The sequence below is a fragment of the Sapajus apella genome, unplaced genomic scaffold (assembly GCF_009761245.1).
Source record: "Sapajus apella isolate SASKATOON/1434 unplaced genomic scaffold, GSC_monkey_1.0 scaffold43, whole genome shotgun sequence".
NCBI classification, from domain to species: domain Eukaryota; kingdom Metazoa; phylum Chordata; class Mammalia; order Primates; family Cebidae; genus Sapajus; species Sapajus apella.
The window spans coordinates 13,677,733-13,696,905 of NW_022436983.1; the positions used below are offsets into that span (position 1 = coordinate 13,677,733).

Here is a 19,173-nt window from a genome sequence, read left to right on the forward strand (position 1 = left end):
AAACTCTGCTCTGTCATTTCTTAGGTCTGTGATCCTTTCACCTCTCTGTGCCTAAGTTTTTTCATCTGTCAAATGGGCATAAGAATCCTTACCACTTGGCGGTTTATTGTGGGAAAGGAGATCATACATACACGTCTCGCAGAGTCAGTCCTCTATAAAGGTGGTTGTTATTATTTGCTGTGGGCTCTCTTTGTGGCTTTGAATAAGCTGCCTCTGACTCTACATCACACAAAGGGAAACCTGGAGAAGATCACATCTTTTCAGTGGCAAAACCACTTCTCCCACATCTAAAGTAGGTAAAACCTGCTTGAAGCAAAGGTGGGGGTCCCAGGGCCTTACTCCAATTTCTCCCCGAAACTTCGCCTGAAACTCCTTCACCAAACCCCAGGACTCTAGAAGTAAGAACCACAGAACCAGACCATCCCCATGGGCCCTTTCAGCACAGATATTCCAGGATCAAAAATATGTATTTGAGAGCCCAGACTGTGCACCAAGACTCACACTCAAGCTGATGGGATAAGAAAGGGAAAGGTCAGCCCCAGCAGGGCCCAGCACAGAAGGGAGGCTCAGCAAACATCCGTTTCCCCTTGATCTCGTCTCCTCCCTCCAATCCAGATGGGGAAACTGAGGCATGGACAGCAGCATCAGACAGTGACTGGCAAGACGTAGAGAAGAATGTGGCTGTAGGACAGCCCAGCCCAGGCCTCTGTGCCTGCCTTCTGGGGTCCGTTTCTTCACCTGGGCATTGGATGGTGGGCCTAGCCCAGCTCCCGTAGAGATGGGGTGCTGAGAATGCTGAGGTTTGCCAGAGCCAGCTCAGACCCTAGATGGTCAACAGGAGAGGCCAGGAAGCAATGCCATGTCAATAGCCAGTGGGTCACCTCCAGAGGGGCTAAGTGGCCACCCAGGAGGGAATCACCACTCTGAGCCAGAGGTGTATAAAAACCCAAGGCCCCACCGCCCTCTCAGCTCAGTGACTGGAATCTGGATGCAGCCACTTCCCTTCCCTACTCTATTTGAAAGGCAGGGCCTCTACCGCCAACCCTGCCTCGTGACCACACACACACACACTCACACACACACACACAGACACACACACACACACACACACACACACACACACACACACTCACACACACAGTGAAAGAAGAGCATACTGACTGACTGGAGGTGGCTTAGATCCAGAATTAAGGAATGTTAAGAGAAGAATTCATTCATTCAGCAAACACTTGTTGAGAACTTTTGTGGCAGACACAAGCCTGCCTCCAGTTCAACTCAAAGAGTGTTAACTTATTTCTCTGTCTAATCACTAAGGCCTTCTTCCAAATAAAATCTTACAAAAAACTTCAATAGATGAAACTTAGATAAAGGGTAAGCTGATGGAGTCACAGGGGTCAGAACCCCACCTTCGGGCCATCCATCCCCCAGCTGGTCCCCAGTGGTCTCCAAGGGACACCAAAAGCTCTGCCAGGCTTGGTGCAAAAGCCACTCCTAGAGCTCATCTAACTCCTCACATGACAGCTGGGGAAACTGAGGCCCAGCCAGGGACCCATAAAACACAGGTTTCCTCACGCCCAGTTTCACATTCCTGCCACTGGGACATGACATGTGTCATACGTGGAGTGACAAAAGGGAGGGAAGTTCCAGCAATGAGCGATCAGTCACAAAATAAAGGATCGTTTTTTCTCACAATGAAGTTTGGCATATTTCTTTAAAATGAAATAAAAAGATCATAGGGTCATTTTTAAAAGCTTTTATTGCACCAACAACCTACAGAATGAGAGTCCCATGGGCTCTTCAGGAAAACATAAAAAACCAAGAGGAGAGCTGGGAAGGGTTTAGGAGCCCAGCCTCACCAGGGTGTGGGAGGTGTAAGGCCACCATCCACCCAGGTGCCCAACTCTGCCCCCTGCCTGTGTGCCCCACCCCCCATTCCCATCATTCCACATCAGCAGTGTGTGAGGACCGGGTGAGGACCAAGGGAGTTGGGCCAGGCAGGGGACTCGGCTTGGAGCTCTGAGAGAGAAATTCTGTCTACAACTCCCAGCCCAGACTGAGTGGATAGGAGGTGCTGGGGCTCCAGGCACCCTGGAAAACTCTCGCTGCCTGTCAAGCCTGGAGATCGAGGAAAGAAAAGCAAACAGATCTGACACAATCATACTTCTACAACCACAGGAGTGTCCTCAAGACCCTGGGGGCGGGGACGACTTTAGCCCCAGTGGACAGATGGTGAAACTGAGGCTCAGGAGGTTTGGAAACATGGCCTGGCTGCAAAGCCCAGGCTCTGAAAACATCACATGGCCTATCGGGCTCCTCCTGTCTGGGGGTCCCAAGAAGCTAGAGGTCCCCCTAACTAAGCGGCCCCTGACTTCAACAGAGCAATGAACTGAGCCAAACTGTGCCCACTGAAGGTGGCTAAGGAGGAGCTGACCCCCACCCCAGCTCAGAAGGGGAAGCCACTGCCCTCTGATTCCAGTTCAACACCCCACCCCCATCATTACTGAGAGCTTGCTATAGCCCAGGGTCATACCAATCCCTGTACCCATGCCTTTACCCCAATAGCCACAGAAGGTGGCTGTGACTGTCACTTCTATACCACGAAGGAGGGCTCCAAGGCCAGAACAGTTCACAGATGAGCCCAAAACCACACAGCCAATGGGAGGCAGCAGGTTGGACACCAGAGGCCCGGCTCGCCCACTGTTGGGTGGCACTGCCTCCCTGAGCAGGCCCGGGGCCAGGAGAGTGGGCAAACCTCTTCTAGTCCCTATACCTCAGCCTAGCCCCAGAAACAGAGTGGGCACAGATCACGGTCCAAACCTCTCACAGGCCGAGGACCCCTTCGGGAATCGGATGGAAGAGACAATTCTCTCTCCCAGAGGTAGAACATTGGGGTAAACAATTTCCAGGGGATCACTGAACCCCAAAGACCCTTCACATGAAAAAGTCAGGGCTGGATCCTCAAGTGGCATTATAGGATCCCCACCAGGGTTCCATGACGACAGAAGAACTTTTTACTCCTTAAGCTCAGGGGCACCAGGACCAGCGGAGGAGGCCCCAGATCTGGGTCAGACCTGTGAAGGCTCCATTCTGACCAGAGGGATGCGGCCCCTCCTGCTGAGCCCAGGATCCCATCCAGGAGTCCAGCTGTGCAGATCTCTGGACCCTTCAGTTCTCAAGCACTGCATTCAAGCACTTTCCCATTGCATGGATATGAGGTATCTGACATCCATCACAGCCCTGTAAAGTGGGCAGGACACAGCAGGGATACTTTCCCACTGTGTGATGGGAAGAGTGAGTCCCACATGAGAAAAATGAGCTGCTCAACTGAAGACAGGGCCACCAGCACTGAGACCAGGACTCCCAAGAACCAGCACGGCGTGCCCTGCTCACCGAATCCCACGAAAAGTGAGTTAAACGAGAGTGGACCCAGAGACCTGAGTTCAACCCCAGCTCCGCCCCATCCCACCTGTGCAGTCTTGAGGCAATCACTCCACTCTCTGAGCCAGAATCCCTCTCTGCTATAAAATGAGGGGGACAAGATCAGCCTCAGAGGGAGATTGTGGGGCTCAGAAGAGGTGCAGACTGAGGCATTAAGGTGAGAGCAAGGGACAGCTCCAGCAGTGAGTCCCACGGCCCAGAGCTCCCTATGGCCTTCAGGGGAAGAGAAAGGGGTCTCTTCTTCCTAGGAAGTGACTTTCTATGTAATAGGGAAAATAGGAGACTACAGAGCCACCAGCACATGGTCACAGAGGCCCTCCCATCCAACCCTGCCAGGCCCTGGGCTGGACACGGCAGAGGACAATCTGATCGAAGAGGCAGGTGCTAGGGACAGGTGAAAACAAGACTCGCGGAAATTGGCAGAAACAGAATCCAAGAGAGTAAAAGCAACCTCAGAGAGGAAGACAGAGCCCCACACAGAGGAGGAAACTCTTTCTTGGGCTCAGAGGCAGGAGACAAACTGGGCAGACAAGAGGCAGAACTTCCAAGTAAAGCAGGGGACAGAGCCCAAGAGGAAGCAGAAGATGGGGAAGTGAGAAGGCAAGAGAGAAGCCGGAAGCACAGGAGAAAGGACGAGACGCTGAGGAGAGCTGGCCAGGCTGGAGAAGCAGAATTTCTCCATGGGGAAAATCTTCTGGGGAGAAAAATCAAAATCTGTGCCATACAATTTTTTTCCAAGCATCCTTTCCCAGTGTGAAGTCATTTGCATATTTTAAGAACATGCAATGCATTATGCATATCTCGTTTGTTTAAAGAAATCATGGTTAGTGTATTTAAAGATGTGAATGCCTGGGAAATTATAGAGGGGGAAATGTGGGATTTTTTCCCCCCCTGAATTTTCTGGGTTTCTCAAAACTTTCACATCTGCAGCCAGCTCCCTGGTGAGCTGGGCGGAGAAAGGAGGACACTGGAGAGAGAATTCCTGCTTCGCCCTTCCGGGCTGCTCCCAGCTGGTCCTGGGATCAGGAGGCCAGCGTCCTCCTCAGATTCTGCTCTCTGACTTCCAAGGCCTGTTCCCCACCTCTTGGGAAAGGGAAACTCGCACAGGCCTTTGGAAGCTCAACCTGTTTATCTTCCAAGTAAGTCCTCCAGCACTCCTCAACCATAGAGACATAGCGCCACCTGGCGGACATTGTGAAGACTGCAGCATTAGGAGGGATCCCACTGTGAATCCTGGGGCTGGGAAAGGAAGGGAATAAGGAAATGAAGAAGATGAGCGATTTGTTACAAGCACGCGTGGAGCACAGCCCAATAACTAGGGAATGCAGGAGGCACCTTCAACATCTCGGGAAGACCGTGAAGGGGTGGAGGCATGAAATTATGATCACCTGGACATTAACATTGGAATGACCTCATTTGTACGCCTCTCCCCAACCAGGCCTAGGGAACATTCAGGTTACAGATGCAAGGTGCCTGGTCCACTAAGGGCTTAATAAATGTTTGTTGAGTTTGGCTGTGGCCCCCCGCAGAGTCATGGCCCAATAGTGGCAGCAGCAGCAGCACAGTGGCCACAAAATGTGGATGTGAGGTCCCTAATGAGGGGCAATGGCTCCAGCGGGAACTAAAGGTTAAGAGCAAGAGATGAAGCCAGGCACGGTGGCTCACCCCTGTAATCCCTGCACTTTGGGAGGCCAAGGTGGGGGGATCACCTGAGATCAGGAGTTCAAGACCAGCCTAGCCAACATGACGAAACCCCATCTCTACTAAAAATACAAAAATTAGCCAAGCGAGGTGGTATGCACTCTAATCCCAGCTACTCAGAAGGCTGACAGGAGAATCGCTTGAGCCCAGGAGGCAGAGGTTGCAGTGAGCCAAGATCACACCACTGCACTAAAAAAGCAGATGAGGCGCTTCACTCAGACCCGCTCAGTCCCCCCTGCCCCACACCAGCAGTGTCACTGGCTCAGCCTCACGTGCTCCAGTCTCAGGGAAGGGAAATGCCAAGTCCCTCGCTGGCATCTGGAAAACAATAAGGCAGCTGCAGGGGAAGTGACTAATGAGCACTTCAGGGAGCAATTCGGGACAGCACACATGGAAACTGATCTCATTCAAAATTGATCAGTTAACACTATCTAATTAGAGAGAAAATGCGCTGAGCACCCGGCTTTCTGGGAGCACGGTCTGGAGGCTGTGGCACCCAGCTAGCCTGCAGAAGAGCCACATCTCATCTCTCAGACCAGACCCAGGACTGTCCTCCCTGTTCCCTGCACCTATGCTGCATCTCATAGACATGCAAAATAGAGCCGAATGGAGGAGAGCTTCTAATCCAGCTTGCTTCTTTCATAGACAGAACTAAGGCCCAGAGAGGTTAAATCACTTGATCAATATCACACAGCAACGGAGCAGGACCCGCAAGAAAGCCAGTCTTTGGGGTCCCAGTCAAAACCATTTATCACCATCTGGTGACACTGCCCTGACTTTCCTGGGTGGAGTTCTCAAAGCTCTGGACAGGTCACTGGACGTGGTGTTCCTCCTGTACATCATCCATCGTGGCTCCCAGGTCCTAAAAGTGGGGCTGCCCTCACTCCTTACAATCACCACTTTCATCTCTGGTCCAAAAACCAGCTCCTCTAGGCAGTCTTCCAGGGTTGTTTCGCCCACACCTACTATTTCATTCATGGGTTGACTCATTCATTCCGTGTACATTCTGTGGTTAAGAGCTTGGGCTCTGGAGTCAGACTGCCTGGGTTTAAGTCCCATCCCTCTTGTGTAGTTGGGCAAGGCACTTGACCACTCTAAGCCTGTTTCCTTTAAGAATAATACAAACATATTCCTCCAAACCTCGCAAGTGAGGATCGGAAGAGATCATCATGTCTCGCACTTCTCAGGGTACCCAGCAAACAGTAGTCCTGATGTGAGTACTAATTAGTCCGCACTGACAACCGAGAATTTGTGCTTAAGAAGGAAAAGAAATGAGACAGTCCCCGCCCAAGACATGGACAATATGGCTAAGAGCAGGAATCAAGATTTGAGACTCTATGATGGAATGTCAGAGGAGGTATACTTAACCCAGCCAGCCTCGGTGGGGAGGGTCAGGGGAGATTTTCCCTGGAGGAAACACCTAAAGCTGAGTGTTAAAGGGTGAATAGATATTAGGAAGGTGAAGAAAGGAAGACCAGCATTCCAGACAGGAATTCGTGTGAGCAAAGACAGACAACAGCATAGCATGGGATTCTGTTTGTTTTTGTTTTTATTTTTTTGTTTGTTTTTGGAGTTGCGGTCTCACCCCATTGCCCAGGCTGGAGTGCAGTGGCATGATCACAGCTCGCTGCAGCCTCAATCTCCTGGGCACAAGCCATCCTCCCACCTCAGTCTCCTGAGTGGCTGGGACTACAGGTGTGCACCACCATGGCCAGATTTATTTTTTGTAGAGAAAGTGTCCTACTATGTTGTCCAGGCTCATCTCAAACTCTACCTCCTGGCCTCAAGTGATCCTCCTGCCTTGGCCTCCCGAAGTGTTGGGATTACAGGCGTGAGCCATTTGGCCAGCATGTTATGTTTCAGGAAACTCAACAGTTCAATGTTGTTGGAGTCACAAGTATGAGACTTGAGAGGAACGCAAACAAGCATGGGGAGGTGGCAGGGACTGCATCATGCAGGGCATCTCGTGCCATGGAAGAGCCAGGACATGATGTTGCAGATGGCAGAGAACCTAGAGGTGAACTTGAAGCAGAGGAGGGACATGGCGAGGTTCGTGGTTTAAACAGATCGTTCCAACTCTGTGGGATATGTTTTCTCTACTTCCCTTCAGCGATGCCACCACCCTTGCTTGGTTGATCTCTAATGGTCATAGAATGTGCTCTAACCAAGCCTGTCACAAAGGCTCAAGTCCCATATTCTGTGAACCACAAATGTTCCCAACAACAGAGTCACCATACCCGTTGATACCGTTTGGCTCTCATGTGGAATTGAAATCCCCAGTGTCAGAGGTGGGGCCTGGTGGGAGGTGATTGGATCATGGGGCACAGTTGTCATGAACGGGTCAGCACCATCCCTTCAGCGCTGTTCTCATGATTGTGAGTGTGTGAGTTACCTGAGAGCCGGTTGTTGTGTTTCTCCCCTCACTTCCTCCTGCTCCAGCCATATGAAGTACTGCTCCCCCTTGTCTTCTGCCATGACTTAAAGCTCCCTGAGGCCTCCCCAGAAGCGGAGCAGAAGGTGCTATGCTTCCTGTACGGCCTGCGGAACCGTGACCAATTACACCTCTTTTCTTTAGGAATTACCCAGTTTCAGGTATTTCTTTATAGCAGCGTGAGAAGGGACTAATACACCTGTCAAACAGGGCTTACTCCTGTTCAATTAGGGTCCTTTGAAACAACTCTGAGCCCTTTGCAGGCAGGGACTGTCATTCATCTTGTATCTCCAGGCACAAAATACACATTCACAAATGTTTGTTGGGGAATAAATGCCCATCCACGAGCCAGGCATGGTGGCTCACACCCGTAATCCCAGCACTTTGGGAAACCGAGGCTGGTGGATCACCTGAGGTCAGGCGTTCGTGACCAGCCTGGCCAACATGGTAAAACCCCATCTAGACTGAATACAAAAAATTAGCCAGGCGTGGTGGCACATACCTGTAATCCCAGCTACTTGGGAGGCTGAGGCAGAATTGCTTGAACTTGGGAGGTGGAGGTTGTAGTGAGCCAAGATGGCGCCATTGCACTCCAGCCTGGGCAACAAGAGTGAAACGCCATCTCAATGAATGAATGAATGAATGAATGCCCATCCACGATACCAACTTTGAGCATTCCAGCGGCCCTGTGGGACCATCAGCATCCATTCCCCAACTGGGGTTTTCATGGCCTATGATCAGGGTTGCAGAGGGTGTCAGAGAGTGGCCTCGTTTGTCGTGTGGTTTGCTTTTTAATTTTCCCACAGGTTGTTGCTTTTTAGATTTTCCACTAGAATTCTGAATGAATTTGGATTCTAAAGACTTCCTTCCAGCCCCCACTCACTAGGATCTGGGGTGTGATTGGTGCTTCCCGAGGTGGTGCTCGGCTTGTATGACGCTGTGTATTGACGCTAACACTCGTTGTCTCATGGACAACTTCCCTTTTTAGCCTCCCAGACCCCATGTGATAAAAAGCAAAGATTGCAGTCTTTATAGTCAGACCGTGGTAGCCTTGAACAAGTCACATAACCTGTAAAAGGGGGATGTGGCCTCCTCTGCTGATTTGCTGTATTGGAAACAATACCTGTGAAGAGCCTGACATTGCTGGGCTTGTGATAATATGTGGATACAGGCAAAATGTAACCCTACTGAGCCCCATTAATTGGAGGTAACAATATTCACTGCATAGGGCCACATTCGTGCAAATAAACTGCCTGGCCTGGACAGTCAAACCACCAACAGCAACTATCAAGATGATTCCTGCCCAACGCTGGCTGCCTAGGAGTCAAGTGAGCACAGGGCTGATCTAGGAGAGACTCAAAATTCACCATCATCATCCCACAGTCAGTTCAGAACTGATTTCCTGCTTTCCCTTTTCCGTCATCCCTCCTGCCAGCCTTGGTTCCATACATCCATTTAGGCCCCATGCAACCCTTCTGGAGATGGGGCTCTTCAAATAGGTGGGAACTGCCAGTGATAGCTGAAGTAGAGCATGGGACAGGCTCAGTCCCCAGCAGGACCACGCAGGGTCCTCGCACCCAGGGGGTCCAGGCGCATGCCAGCTTCCTGAGGCAGGAGCTATGTGCCGTTCCTGGGTCTACCACGACGGGGAGCTCAGTTGGGAAGCTCAGTGGGGAGGAACACTCGGGATGAAGTTGGAGGCTGTCCAAGACAGAGGTGGGCTGGGGAAAGCAGCCTGCCCACCCCTTTCTAATCTCTTTGATCAGATTTATCCATGAAAGCTATGCCACGGGCTGAATTCAGATAGATTACCATGCAAATCCCCCTGGGCCAGTTCATTCACCTGCTATTACAAGCTAAGTGCCAGAAGGACAACGAAAAGGAGACAGAGGCTTCCAAGGTGTGCAAAGAGTTCATTCCCATCAGTAGCCTCTCACCCCACCCCACCCTCCAGCACCTTGTGTAAAACCGGGGTCTTCGTACTTCACTGGAAGGACTCGGTATTGGCAAGTGGCTTCTCACCACAACTTTCGCCTATTCCTCTAGTGTGGCCACCAATCCTCCTCTGCCGACTTGGGAACACGTCTCTTGTGTTGTTAGCACTGAGGGAATTCGCTGGCCCTACACCGATGAGCAGAAGATGAGGGCTTTAGAGATAGCGTGGGGTTTAAATTCAGACCCGTGACTTACGAGCTCTGTGCCCTCAGCCCAGTGAATGGACCCTCTCCAGGCCTACTTCCTCACCTGCACAGCAGACCCCAGGGCTCAGCCTGCAAGGGTTTTGTGAGGATGAACCCACTCTGAAGTGAGCTTGAAACAGCACACGGCACAAGAGCTCGTGCACAGCAGCACTGCTAAATGTTCATTTCCTCTTTGCTGTCCCCCAGTGACCCATCCCATTCTCCCAGCAGGTAGAATCTCACTGCCCTGGTTTGTAGGATGTCGCGACAGACTTCTTAGAAGACTGTCAGCAAGGCCAGGTATGACCCTCAGGCGGGCTGTCCAGATTAGGGGGCCGGCATCACATCATCTGGGGGAGCCCCAAACCACTACAGCTGAGGAAAAGGACACAGAGGCCTCAAACTCCCCACCTGTCACTCCATTGTGGCAGGGATTCAATCCCATCCTGGGGACACCTCGGCTTAGCCATTTAACTCTTAACAAAGCAACAGGCTAGCACTCGTTTGCAACATGTTTAATTTGTGCTGTTCACACTGGACACTGCACTGCACTAGTGCCGGCCCCTGAGAGCACCCCCTGCACAAAGGAAGATGAGATGAATATTCAGAGGCAACAAAGGGCAATAAAAACGCTGTGTGTGAACTCTCACTACTCACAGATGGCAAAAGGCAGCCCCACTTGTCTTGCACTCAAAGGCTCACCAAGGGCTGGTAAGGGGCAAACGGTGACACAGGGAGGGGCTCACACCAGAAGAAGCAACATGAGCACACCAAGGATGTTGACGCTGCGACGGGCTGGATGGGGAGCCCCGAAAGGCCATTTGCTCAGGGTACTGGCCAGCTGCTTTTCCTTGTGAAAGCCTTGTAAGGAAGCTGTGAAGCCAGGACACTAGGACAGCGGCATCCACACTGCATTCTTTGGGAGGCGAGGCCTTTGCACCTCATTCTCCAGGAGGGAAAACCAGGGGCCATCCCTGAGCTCTCCCAAGTGGTAGGAGTTCAAATCAGGGCCAGTGGCAAAACCAGGAGGGCTGCCTGACCAACTGCCCCTCATGTGATCTCTCTTCAATCTGTTGCCCAGGGCCCCATGCATCTGGGCAGAAGCAGATGTGCCGACTTCACTTTCCTTTATCCTCTATGCACATGTGCAGGCGTTTAGGAGGCAAGCAGACGAGGGGAAAAGAGCACAGGTTGACCTGCCCAGCCTGACAATTCTGAAGAAAGACTATTTCCCTGGGCATGAGCAAAAGAAGAAAAGCTGCAGCAGTCTTCGGAGGCCGCACCCGAGGCATCTGCTGTACTCAGGGCCCAGCCTTTCCTCCCCTCTGACTGAGTCCTCCACCAAGTCCACAACAATCAACGATTCACCAGCAAGAACCAGAAGACACAGGAACAGAAGTGCTGTTGATCGCTGGCTTTGGTACTTAAGCGATGATGCTATTTTCAGTCACACTCACACAGATCTGGCTCCTGGGAGGAGACACCATGCCACAGCACCCTCCCAGGGCAGGGCTCTGATTCTCAGGCCCCAGATGGACAGGGTCCCCTCTCGGGTGGGAAAGGCAGCATGTTGCCGTTGGAGGAGTGGGTCTGGAGAGTTTCTACCCAATTCCTCCTTCAATCACACCTGGAGGTGACAGCTACCCCCACCACTGCTCCTCCAAAGGCCTCGAGATAAAAATCCCTGGAAAGGGGGCAGGGGTGCTTCCATGTCAAGCTGTGTGGCTTCCAAACCCTTAGCTGTTGTACAGGGGTATCACCCGGGTGATCGCCTGTCTGCAGATAGGGCACCTCTTGGGCTCTGGCAAGGCGCGGTAGCACTCACTGCAGGAACAGACGTGCCCACACTCCAGAAAGACGCAGGACTTGAAGCTGCTCAGACACACGACACAGGCGCTCTTGAGACTCTCCCTGTCCTCAGGCTTGGCTCGGCTCAGCAGCTGGGCCTCATGCTCCTGGAACTCCTCCTGCATCTGCTTGAGGCGCAGGCGCTCCTGCCGCTGCAGATACTGCTTCCGGAGGATGAAGAAGAGGGTGGCACATGTGGCAAAGCCAAAAACCAGCGCCAGCACCTTCCAGAGTCTGACGCTCGACTCCTGCCTCTGCAGCAGGCTGTCGAAGTCCTGACTGCTGAGATAGTACTGCATGCCTTGTTTGGGCGGTTGCAGGCGGACAGAGTTGTTGTCCAGGACCAGTTCGCCAACCCCTGTGAGGGTGGCTCCAACCTTCAGCATCTCCTCAGTCTCCTGGATGCCTTTGGGACGCTCACCGCTGATGTAATGGCCAATGACATCGGTGAAGGACTGAATCGAGGGGTGGAACTTCTCATACACGGTCTCTAGGCCCAGATCCACTGAGTCCAGGGGCTTCAGTATGCGCACGGCCACATCCACGCCGTCCTCATGGGGCACCAGGTCAAAGGGCACTGTGTTGGTCCTCTGATGAATGATTTTGGAGCAATCGTTCCTAAAAGAAGAGAACTGAAGATAAAGGGTAGCAAACACCGAAGACCCAGGCAGAGCTGGAGATCAGCTAAACGCGGAGGACAGCGTGGAGTCTGAAGTACCTGGGAGAAGACAGTAAGATCACTATCTCCAGGTGCCTCCTAACAAGGAGGCTCCAGTTTTAGGTCCTGGGGCGATTATCGGTGGGCAAGAAACACCGCCACAGACTGCAGAAACCATTCATTTCCCTTTCCACTGTAAAACAAACATCTAAAACAAAACCCAGTAGGACCAGTTGAAAAATTGATATTTCATGTGATGGCACAAAAGCATTTTAGGAAATACTGAAATTACTAATTCATAAATCAATGGTTCTCAAGCTTCAGTATGCCTAACAACAGATTCCAGGTCCCCGATCCTGAAAATTCTTGGGTAAGTCTGGAAGGGAGCCCAGAAATCTGCATTTCAACAAGATGCGTAGGTGATTCTGATGAAGGAGGCCCACAGATAACACACAAGAACATGACCCGCATGAACAGACTGGTCTTCCACCTGTCTCAGGAGAAGCTGAAGACACAGCAACAGCACCCAGGACCACGGGGTCTGAATGGACCAACTGCAAGGGTTTTGGCCAGTGGAGAAGTGATACATACCAAAGGTGGGTGGTTCGATTCCACACCATCTTGTGCTCCTGAAGTGTCAGCCGCTGAATTACCCCCTTGCAGTTTTCCACAAACTGGCTGTTAAGTGTTTCTTTAACAGACCGCACAGCTCCTAAGTGGACACAAATTCTATTATTTCTGAAGAATTTTTCTGCCCTCTCCTTTCAGGTAATTTAAAATGTGTTTTCTGGTTTGGCGTAGTAGCTCCCACCTACAATCCCAACACTTTGGGAGGCCAAGACAGAAGGATCACTTGGGGCCACGAGTTTGAGACCAGCCTGGTCAACGTAGAGAGATTCCATCTTTACAAAAAATAAAGTTAGCAGGGCATGGTGGCATGTGCCTGTAGTCCCAGGTACTTGGGAGGCTGAGGCAGGATAATCACTTGAGCTCAGGAGTTTGAGGCTGCAGTGAGCTATGATCATGCCACTATACTTCACGCCACCATACTACAGCCACCTGGGTGACAGAGTCAAGACTATCTGAGACAGAGTCTCACTCTGTCACCCAGGCTGGAGTGCAGTGATGTAATTTTGGCTCACCACAACCTCCGCCTCCCAAGTTCCAGCGATTCTCCTGCCTCAGCCTCCCAAGTAGCTGGGATTACAGGTATGTGCCACTGTGCCCAGCTAATTTTTATATTTTTAGTAGAGATGGGGTTTCACCATGTTGGCCAGGCTGGTCTCAAACTCCTGAGCTCATGTGATCAGCCCATGTCAGCCTCCCAAAGCGCTGAGCTGTACAGGCATGCGCCATCACTCTTGGCCTCAAAAAATTTTTTTTAATTTAAAAATTTTAAAAATTAAATGTTTTCAGTTGACTTTTGCTAATTTATCAAAACAATGACATTCTGATGACCATAAGTCACATTCTAGAATCACTCTCCTAAGCACTTTGCCTGGATCACATAATTTGTCTTATAACAACCCCATAAAGGTAAGCATTATTTTCGAGATCAGGCAAAAGTGGCTCACAAAGGTTTGGTAATCTTAGAGATCACAAAGCAATAACCCACGACTTTCTGACCCCAAAGTATGTTCTGGACCATGGGCCCAATACCACAAAAGGCATTTAAATTAGCCAAGATTATCTTTATCAATCTTTTGGAAAAAGGAAGTTATTTTCCATTGACCAAAAAGCAAACATACCTTCTATAACAGCATAAGGCACACATTTTCCTGGAGCTTCTGAAAGAATACTCTTTAAATCTTCACCCAAGTGAACTTTTTTAGCTCCCTAAATGCAAAAAAACAACAACAACAACAACAAAAAAAAAAACATAAATAAATTAGCCATTGAACACTGACATGCTCAATCAAACTTAAGGGCAAAAAAATAAAGATTCCATTTTTTTGTGTGTCAAGAGAATAAGGAAATTAGACGGGAAGGTGACTACAGAGAATCAGATTTCAAAGCTGTGTACGTCAACAGGAATGGAGCCATGCCTCTGCCCCCTTCCATCACTGCAGAATGGGGGTGCCACATACATTCTTTTTCCAGTTAGCCAAAACCCACACTCCTTTTCATGTAAGACTTTTTAGTGAAAATAGAAAAGGAACTAGTCAATTTACATACCACAGACTGAACATCATTCAATCTCTTCTTGACAACACAAAGCTATGATCAAAGGGTTCAGGTCTAAAGCACCTAATCTATTGCCTAGCACATGGTAGTGGTTTGAGAACTGGTAGGTGTGATTATTAATAGTACCACATCTGCATTGTGTATTATTAAAAATACAAGACAGGAGGCTGCCTTTGCTTCAACAGGGCAAGTCTCTGTTGACTGGTGCCAAATGCCATTCTATTTTATTCATTTTTTTTTTTTTTTTGAGATGGGGTCTCACTCTGTTACACAGGCTGGAGTGCAGCAGTGCAATCACGGCTCACTGCAGCCTCAACCTCCCAGGCTCAAGTGATCCTCCCACCTCAGCCCCTCAAGTTGCTGTGACCACAGGCATGCATCAGCACATCTGGCGAATTTTTTTATTTTGTAGAGACAGGACCTCCCAATGTTGCCCAAGCTGGTCTTGAGCTCCTGAGCTCAAGCGATCCTCCTGTCTCGGCCTCCCCAAGTGCTGGGATTACAGGTGTGAGCCACTGCACCCAGTCTGTTCTACTTTTTGCCTTTTTCACAGTCATAATTAAGTGAGTACGGTTCCTTCTGCTGCTGTCTTCCTCTAACAATCCCTAGTTCTCCTCCCAATTCCAACTCAGTGTCCAACCCACTGCACTAGGGAAACCAAGTCTGTTACTGCTGTTTCAAAAATAAAACAAAAGGAATAAAATCAACAATCATTTCCTGAGCATCTATGTGCCAGGCACTGTGCTGGATGTTAGAGATTCAGAGAAGAATAAAGGACCATCTCCGCTTTCAGGGTATTCCCAGAAACAACTCTTAAGAATGTCAAATTCAGTAACCTCTAAAGAGGTGATGAGATACGAGATGTATATGAAGGTCACTCTGAGTTTAAGCTACTGCTACACAGTAAATGACAGGAACAACGTCAATCAAAATTTCTTAGCTACTGACACTGAAGATACCACAATAACAGCAATAACAACTAACAATTTACTCACGTATTATCCGTCTCCCTCCACTAAAATGTTAAACCCTAGGAGGGCTTAGACATTTGTTTGTCTTGTTCACTGCCATCCCCCTATTGCTGATAACTGCGTGACGCACAGCAAGCATTTATCATATTATTTGATGAATAAATTAATGAATAAATAAGCATTTAAATATACTATGTACCAGGCAATATGCTAGGCACTTTAAATGCATAAACCACTTAATGCTCACACCATCCCTATACAGTAGACATTATCATCACCAAATACAGATAAGGAAACAGGCTCAGAGAGGTGAAGTGATTTGCCCTGAGTCAGACAGTAAAGTATTCATCACAGGAAGGCCAATTAGAATTTTAAAGGGGGAAGAGGAAGAATACAATCAGAAAGATCTGGAGTTGAATCGAGCTCCAATGCATCCACTGTGACTTGGGACAACTTCGTTTATCTGAGTCTCAGGTTCCAAAACCATAAAGGATGGGGAAAACGCAATTTCACAGGATTTTTATGTGGGTTAAATGAACTTTAAGGTGTGAAAGAATCCCAGCCCAGAGGCTGGCACATAGGAGGTATGCAATCAGTATGCATGCTCCTCACTATGAGAGATACACAGGATAGGACACAAGCCCCACGCAGAAGTTTTGTCATCTGATCAAAAAATAGAAACTAGAATGGGCACATAGCTCAGACCTGTAATCCCAGCGCTCTGGGAGTCCAAAGTGGAATGGCTGTTTGAAGCCAACAGTACAAAACCAGCATGGGCAACATGCAAGACCCCATCTCTACGAACAATAAAAACTAGCTGGGCATGGTGGCGAGCACATGTAGTCCTCACTACTTAAGAGGCTGAGGCAGGAAGACTGGCTTGGGCCTAGGAGCACGAGGCTGCAGTGAGCTATGCTGGTGCCACTGCACTCCAGCCTGGGCAACAGAGTAAGACCCTGTCAAAAAAACAACACCACACAGGCAAAAAGAAAGAAAAGAAATGAAGGACAGGAAGGAAAGACAAAGAAAAAGAAAAGGAAGGAAGGGAGGGAGAAAGAAAAGAAGGAAACAGAAAATAGAATCTAAAATATTAAAGACTCCCGACTCTTTTTCCAGGAAGGGGTTATTTCATCCTCATTTAGGAACTGATTGGCAAAGGTTTTAAGGTCACACAAAGATGGGGCCTAAAGAGTTCACTGCTTCAAAAAATCCCACTTCCAGCCAACTTGAAGCCAAAGTGGTTTGGAGTCAGAAAGTGAAGTATCAGTTTCACAGAGCTAATCACTTCAGGAGTAACTTGATTATTTAATTAGGTGAAATACAGGGCAGCTGGAATCTCACTAGATTGCCACTGCATAGCAAATTCAGTTGCCTCAAAACTTGGTTCTTCCCAGATTCCAAAAAACTCCCTTCATAGCAGGGATTTCACACATGGGTGGGTGGGTGGGTGGGTGGGGGTGTGTGTGTGTTCAAACATTGGGGTGTGTGTGTGTGATGGAGTTTTGCTCTTATCACCCAGCCCGGCCCACACATTGGTTTCTAAACCCTTACTGAAAACAATATGATAATGAAGTTATTCAGGTTTAGGAATCCATCTTTCATAGAAACATCAAATTAAGTTAGGTCTTTAGCTGTTGTCTTGTGAAACTTCAGCCAAAAAGAACCCACAAACACGTACTGACCATCTACCGCTTGTCAAGTACTATGTTAGAAGTAGAGGAAAGAAGATGGATAAATACCTTGTCTCTGACCTAAAGATGCCCATCTCTCTGGACCAGTCAGATAGTCACAATAAAGCAATGTCAATCAGATTAAAATCCTACCCTTGGAATCAAAAAAACCTAAATTTAAGTTTCAAGCTGACTAATTGTATGGCCTTTCCTCCGAAAGGAAAAGCCTTTCCTCTCAATTTCCTCATTTGCAATGTGGTGGTAACTGTCATTTTATCTACTTCAAAAAATTGTGGGCCAGGTAGAGAGAGAGAGAGAGAGAGAGAGGGAGAGGGAGAGACAGAGAATATCAACATGAAAATGTGGCCGGGCACCCTGCCTCTACTAAAAATACAAAAAAATTAGCTGGGCGTGGTAATCCCAGCTACTCGTGAGGCTGAAGCAGGAGAATAGCTTGAACCCGGAAAATAATGCAAATGTGTTGTGTAATCTGTAAAGCACAGTTCAAAAAAAAAGAGCGCCATTTAAAAAATAACTAATATAAAAAAGGAAGCGTCTGTAAAGCAAGGAGCGGAGTGGTTCAGTAAATGGATATCTGCACTTGCTGTTTCCTCCGTCTTCCCGCTAGGTATCTGCAAGACCCCTCATCTCCTCCTGGGCTCTGCTCAAATGTCACCTTATTTAAATAGGAGATCCCCCTTTCTCCAGCATTCCATGTCCTCTCTCCCCTACCTTACTCCAAAGCACTGCTCATCATCTGTCACACCTCCTGATTTACATGTTTGCTGTCGTACTAAAATGGAATCTCCACGACGGGACGAAAGGAGGGACTTTCATCTGTTCTCACTGCCTGGAGCATCCCAAGTGTTCAATAAGTATTTTTCGAGTAAAGTAATGAAGTCAAGATTCATTCTGAGTCATAAGAGGGACTTGGGAGAAAAGGAGAGGAGCATCCGTTATCCCGAGCCCTAATCCTGCCCCACACTCCTCTATTTACTGGCTGGATAACACCCTTCAGAGGCTGTTTCCTTTTTTGGACAGTTTCCGACGGTGGGGCGGCCAGCGTGAATTGTGGGCTCCCAGGACCTGGGACAGAGAGGAGCCGGCTGAGGCCAGGCCGGCTCCAGCACTGACCTTGAGCTCTTGGGAGATCCGGGCCTTCTGCCGGTACACGGAGTACAGGGCGGCGGTGACCACAGAGGTGGTGCCCAGGAGGATGAACTGGCACAGCGAGGGCCGCCCTCCGCTATCCATGGCGGCGCCGAGCCTCGGTGGCAGTCTGACGCCGAGGATAGGCCTGGTGACCCCCAACTCTCCACTTCCCTCCGCCCAACCGCACCCCCTGGACTGACCTGACCGGAAACATGAAATCGGTCGCCCAGCGATGACGCACGACGCCGGAACCGGAAGCAGAGGAAAAGGGTTGTAGAGCAAACCGGAAGGCGGCGTTGCCCGGGTGACAGGCTGCTGCAGCCCAGTGGGAGGCTGTCTTTCCCAGCCGGGTGTGGGAGAAGTTTTGGGAAGTTGAGCGACCGCCTACTGCTCCGTGGCCGTCCCCTTCGAAGCGCGGCGCACCGACCGTAACTGACTCTCCCGTCGCCTTAGTCTCCGTCCCTCTTTGTTTCCTGGGGTTACTGGGCTGTTTGATGGGTTATTCCATGTCTTCGCCATTAGACTGACAGGAAAGAAAATAATTGTGTATTAAACTCTTACGAGTAGTACACGTTTAAGTTTCAGAGCAAACTCTCAAGACTTGGAATTTATTCTGCCCACTTTACATTTGAGAAAACTGAGGCCAGTGGAGGCTAGCGAATGATGTGTTTGAAGTCTAGTGAGTGCTAGAGAGGAATTCACCCAACTCCAAAGCCTTCAACTCTACTCCAAGAGGGCAGATCATATTGCCAAAGTAGCCCCTTAATCTGCCATCACCACATAGAACAACATATTGTTCATTAAATGCTAGTTACGGCTACATTGAGTGCCTATTATGTGTCAGGTGCTGGAGTAAAATAGTTTTGCGGGCACCGTCCCATCGAACCTTCACAACACAGCTATAATGCAGTTACAGATGAGGAAACTGAGGCTCAGGTAA

At 49.5% G+C, this 19,173-nt stretch overlaps 1 protein-coding gene across 2 annotated transcripts; it reads right to left on the reverse strand.

The window, feature by feature from the left end:
* Positions 1-10,249: 10,249 nt before the first annotated feature.
* On the reverse strand, positions 10,250-18,535 carry MUL1 (mitochondrial E3 ubiquitin protein ligase 1). 2 transcript variants are annotated; one of them, XM_032300673.1, is made up of 4 exons: positions 18,434-18,535; positions 14,005-14,092; positions 12,848-12,968; positions 10,250-12,216 (listed from the first exon to the last, which is right to left on the reverse strand). In XM_032300673.1, exons 3-4 carry the CDS (start codon positions 12,874-12,876, stop codon positions 11,487-11,489), a joined length of 759 nt encoding a protein of 252 aa, XP_032156564.1. In that variant the 5' UTR covers positions 12,877-12,968; positions 14,005-14,092; positions 18,434-18,535; the 3' UTR covers positions 10,250-11,486. The 2 variants fall into 2 exon arrangements, with proteins under 2 accessions (XP_032156564.1, XP_032156563.1); XM_032300672.1 differs by having other exon boundaries at positions 18,216-18,483.
* Positions 18,536-19,173: the final 638 nt, after the last annotated feature.